This window comes from Populus euphratica, unplaced genomic scaffold (assembly GCF_000495115.2).
Source record: "Populus euphratica unplaced genomic scaffold, PopEup_1.0 scaffold477.1, whole genome shotgun sequence".
NCBI lineage: Eukaryota > Viridiplantae > Streptophyta > Magnoliopsida > Malpighiales > Salicaceae > Populus > Populus euphratica.
The window spans coordinates 62,952-67,628 of record NW_011500355.1 but is presented as its reverse complement, the minus strand read 5'-3'; the positions used below and the strand labels follow the sequence as shown (position 1 = coordinate 67,628).

General features: G+C 31.5%; 1 protein-coding gene across 1 annotated transcript; it reads right to left on the bottom strand.

Moving 5' to 3' along the window:
• Nucleotides 1-466: 466 nt before the first annotated feature.
• LOC105114005 (nucleosome assembly protein 1;2-like) lies at nucleotides 467-2,679 on the bottom strand. Its single transcript, XM_011010388.1, has 9 exons — nucleotides 2,551-2,679; nucleotides 2,296-2,388; nucleotides 2,119-2,167; nucleotides 1,946-2,007; nucleotides 1,669-1,853; nucleotides 1,397-1,577; nucleotides 1,271-1,314; nucleotides 899-1,187; nucleotides 467-668 (listed from the first exon to the last, which is right to left on the bottom strand). The coding sequence occupies exons 1-9, from the start codon at nucleotides 2,608-2,610 to the stop codon at nucleotides 600-602; spliced, it is 1,032 nt and encodes a 343-aa protein (XP_011008690.1). The 5' UTR covers nucleotides 2,611-2,679; the 3' UTR covers nucleotides 467-599.
• Between the last annotated feature and the right edge of the window lie 1,998 nt (nucleotides 2,680-4,677).

Sequence of the window (4,677 nt, the reverse complement as noted above, 5' to 3'; positions counted from 1 at the left end):
AAAATGATCATCTCTACTTGTGAAATATGCTTTTTAATTTGAAGTTTGAATACAAACAACTCAAAACACATTTTATATTACACTTATTTATCATGCTTATTTATCATTTGATATTAATTGAAAATAATTAAGATATAGTACTAAAAAATCATTTTAGGATATGTGTATATAATATATTTTATTTAATTTTCAATTCATATTCAATTAAAAAAATATCACCACTATTATATTATCATAAAATTTTAAATAATTGAAGAGGTTTGGATAAAGATTGATCTAGTATGGAGATAATTTCCTTCTTTTTTCTTTCCTTCCTAGTTTTATTTATAAAAATAAATATACCTTTAATTACGGTATTTTAATTGATTAGATATACGTTTCTTAATAAAACTACGAACTTTTAATTGATTTAAGTGATAAAATTAAAAAGTACATTGTAAGAAACTTTAATATAAAAATTGGAAAAAATAAAAATCCCTAAAATGAAAAATAAAAAATAAAAATAACTAAGTGATATATTTATTTGCTCATCAACCGGGACTGTTGGTGCTACAATCTTTAAGCTGCTCCTGTTATTTGTGCGCAAGTGTGTCCCAGCACTACAGTTGCCTGCACTCAGGAGGGAGCTGCTCTTTCTGAGTTTCCTGGATTTGTGCTCCTCCATTCTTCTGCAGTTGATATAAACAAATCAGACTGAAATTAATACACAGAACAAACAGATAGCATTAAAAGTTCAAAATAACGAACTTTCATCGGATGACGGAAGCAACATTGCAAAGAAACAGCGGAAGAACATGTTAGCATCTTCAAAAATATGGAAGTCTGAACAAACATGCATACGATAGGGAAAATATATATACAGAAGAGAGTCCGAATTTATCATATTGGTGTCTTTCACCTTCTTCTCGACCTGGTTTTTTTCCTCTTCCTCTTCGACGTCCTTCTTTGGGGCCCCCTTTTCCCCCTCTTCCTCAGTATGGTCTTCAGTGACGTCCTCCATGCCTTCTTTTCTTTCATCTTCGACGCCCTTCTTCAGGGCCCTTTCTTTTTCCTCATCGCGGTCCTCATTGACGTCCTCCTTCACGCCTTCTTTTCTTTCCTCTTCCTTCTCAGCCTCATGGTCCTTGGTAGCCTCTCCAGTAAACCATGACACAGCATGAGGAATGGTTTTGTCCCGAATAATCATACTACCACAGGCAAAAACTTAACGAAAGGACAGAGATGCACAGATGAAATCAAGAGAAGTTCACAGAAATAATGTGGGACTTACCCTACAATGTAGTCCAGTTCTATCATGTCCTGAAGTTCATCATACTGTGAACACAAGAGACTAAGACATCAGTTAACATATCAACAGTTACATTGCTTTCCTTGTACATAACGAAGCAGAACTTACAGCATCATCATCTCGGCCATCCTCGTTCACAGGGATCCGAGGGGGAGGAAAGAAAGGGAAGAAAATTTCACTCTTCTTAATTTTTGTGATGGTTTTGGCCATCTTTGACCCCCTTCTTGGTTTCTTCTTCACAATCACCTTCTTCGTCAAGCATTTCCCAGGATACCATTCAATTTCCGTCCTACAAAACCGAACGAAACATTACAAAAAGGAAAATTAAAAAGGAAGAGATTAAAGATTCTCAACACGACAACATTTGTATAAATAGCTACCCAATTGCTTGGCTCAAAATAGGATCAAGTTCATCAATTATGAGATAGGTCTTTGTCAGGACAGAATTTTTGAAGTAAGGATTAGGATTGAAGTAAAACTCCAGCTTGAAACCCTCATGATCTTGAAGTCTCGACCACTTGATATCGTTAATGAACTTCAGAGCTCCTTCATCTCGTCCCTTAATCTATTGCAAGAATCGATTGATAAATCAGGTTACACAATGATCAATCCAACAGGAAGAAGTATCACGTGTTTGTACGATCCTTGCATAAATACCTCCGCTGCTAGTACTTCGTGAGTTTTCATTGCAGCGAGCCAGAATTCAGGCACCCCCTTCTCTGCATTAAAGAAGTACTACACTCTTTAAGTTCAAGGCAGGGCATTGCTTTCAAATACACCATGTATGTTTGCCGAAAACGACTTTTACTCTTCAAAATATTCACTAATACCTTCTGCAGCCCCTTCAACTTCTTCTTGACCGTTCACAATCTCAAATCTCTGCGCCGAGTGTCCATGAAAAGCTTAAATTAAGTGCAGAAATACAAAACAAAAATTGTAATGCATGCTACCTCTGATCCAGCATTCATGGAACACATGCGGAAGTAATAATGCAAGACAATATATACCTCAGTGTAGAGCGGTTGATAAAGCTTCTGGTATTTAGCTTCTAATGCCTTTCTCTCCTCAAGAAACTGTGCCTCCAGCTCATCATGTTGGCTCTGCAGAAGACATCAATGAGCACATATATAATTAAGCGTACCATGATCATGTATACATGTAATAAACATTAACAAGAATGTTGTAAACTGGGCAATAAAATAACATAAGCTGATGAACAGCACAATGTTTGTTGTGGAATGTAGATGGATATATAGACCAACCTGAAGATGTCTGAGACCCTCCATACGTTTTCTGACCTTGGGAGACAATGATACCTTCATGTTGCAGTTACTCACAAGGGAGGAGTCTGGGAGATGGGAAAATATGAAGTGCCAAGAAAAGGATGGAAAGTGAGTTTATTATGAACTCATGTGAGCTTACAGGTTCTTATTTGTAAGCCCAGGAAAGTGATGCGTTTCTTGTCGAACTGGTACTGGTATCCATCTGTTCCTGTTAAGGGGATGCCACCTGTGGTTCAAGCATACAGGCCATTGGAATCGATTCAAATTTAACAGTCAAGCAAAGGATCAGATTCAGGAAGAAATTGAAACCATTTTTTCATCTCGGAAAGAGCAAAATCCACTCCTCTCACTTTCGACTCTGGGACTGATTTCCACTTCAAAGATGGAGATCCCTTGTCTTGTTTCGTGTTTTCCTCTGTTTCTTTTGTCGATTCCACTTCTAAAATTGAGTTGATCATAAATTACTCTTGAGGTTTATTGCAATGAATTAAGTTAGGGTAGGAAACTAGGAATCCAATCCTTCTTTTACTATGAAACATGGACCACTCATTGGTTAAACTCAATTACAAAATTGATATAAATGTATTTTTTAGCCACTGTACTGATTAGAACACATCTCTTTTTAGGCTTAATTCTATTTTATTGGTTCATACAAGCATATACTAACCTATTTATATAGTTTATTTGTGACAGGTCCCGAAACACTGATAAAAAACTATTTGGTTAGAAAATGTTTGAGAGTATGGTAAATATTATTTTTAAATGTTTTTTATTTGAAAATATATTAAATTTTTTTATTTTTGATATTAATATATTAAAAAAATAAAAAAATATTTTGAAGCTAGAAAAAAATTTGAAAATATATTAATATTAATATATTAAAAAAATAAAAAAAATATTTTGAAGCTAGAAAAAAATTATTTTTTTTAAAAACATAATTTAACCACAATACTTAATTAAATATTTATTTTTTTGAAAAACTACAATTAAAAATATTTTTTTTAAACCTCTTATTTTTAAATTATAATAAAATTTTTTAATACAATACCAAACATACCATACATCAATATTCCTCTAATCCCAGAGCAAGTCTCATGCCCTCATACCATCAACTTTTTCTTCTTCTTATTCTTCTTTTTTTTTTTTTGTTTTTTTTTATCTGGAATGACAATATTGATTTAAATTATTATCTATAATTTAAAAATCCATAGACATTCTACTAATGCTTTAAGGAAAAATTATATTTATTAAATTTAAATCAGCTTAATATGTCAACCCAGGATCTGATTGATCTAGTGGTTGAACCAATCCAAGTAAGACAAAAGACCAGGATAAGCAAAAGTTATGCATAATCTGGTTGACCTACCAAGTTAACTTGTTACTTGGATGACCCAACAAAACTTAGTTGAAACTCCTTTTTTTCTTTTCAAATATGTTTTTTCTCCTAGTTAAAAATCTTTTTTTTTTAATATTTTTTAGATAATTATTAACCTTTTCAAAATTTACTATATAAATACTAGAAGAATATTTTATTTTTTTAATACGGGATTTGAAACTTTTTAGTTTATATATTCTATGTTCTCAAGAAAAAAATATTTTTTTAATATAAAATAAAAAATCCTTTTAGTTTAAATACTTCAACATAAAAAGGATAATATATTAGCACAATATTTTTTTAATGTAGAATAAAAAATCTTTTAAAATAATTTTGTAAACTTTATTATTTATAACATGTATATTTTATATTTACATGTATTATTTTTTAATTTTTTTATATAATATATTAAAATTTTAAATATATTTTTTAATTTTTTTCAATTAACTTGTATAATTTGAAATCCAATTCTTAACCGGATCAATAATCACATCATAACTACCAGAAAAGTAGGGGCGCGTGTCATTAGAATTACACTACAAACAAAAACATACGCTCCTTTTATTGCAGGGAAAACAGAGTTTGGTCTTAAAGTTTTTCTTTTCAGTATATTTGATCTTTGTATTTTTTTTTTCCGTTTTAAGACATGATTTTTATCATGATTCAAGGATTGAAGAGAGAAAGTCATTACAAAAACAAAAAAAAAAAGGTTTTGGCGAACCATATCACAG

What these genes read in the sequence shown, in the direction of transcription:
- LOC105114005 (XM_011010388.1), bottom strand. Translation starts at nt 2,610, where the DNA reads ATGAAGGTATCATTGTCTCCCAAGGTCAGAAAACGTATGGAGGGTCTC. An exon ending in AGGGTCTCAGACATCTTCAG is followed by an intron (nt 2,389 to 2,550) that starts GTTGGTCTATAT and finishes TGTCTTCTGCAG; the next exon opens with AGCCAACATGATGAGCTGGA. An exon ending in ATGGCCGAGATGATGATGCT is followed by an intron (nt 1,315 to 1,396) that starts GTAAGTTCTGCT and finishes TTGTGTTCACAG; the next exon opens with TATGATGAACTTCAGGACAT.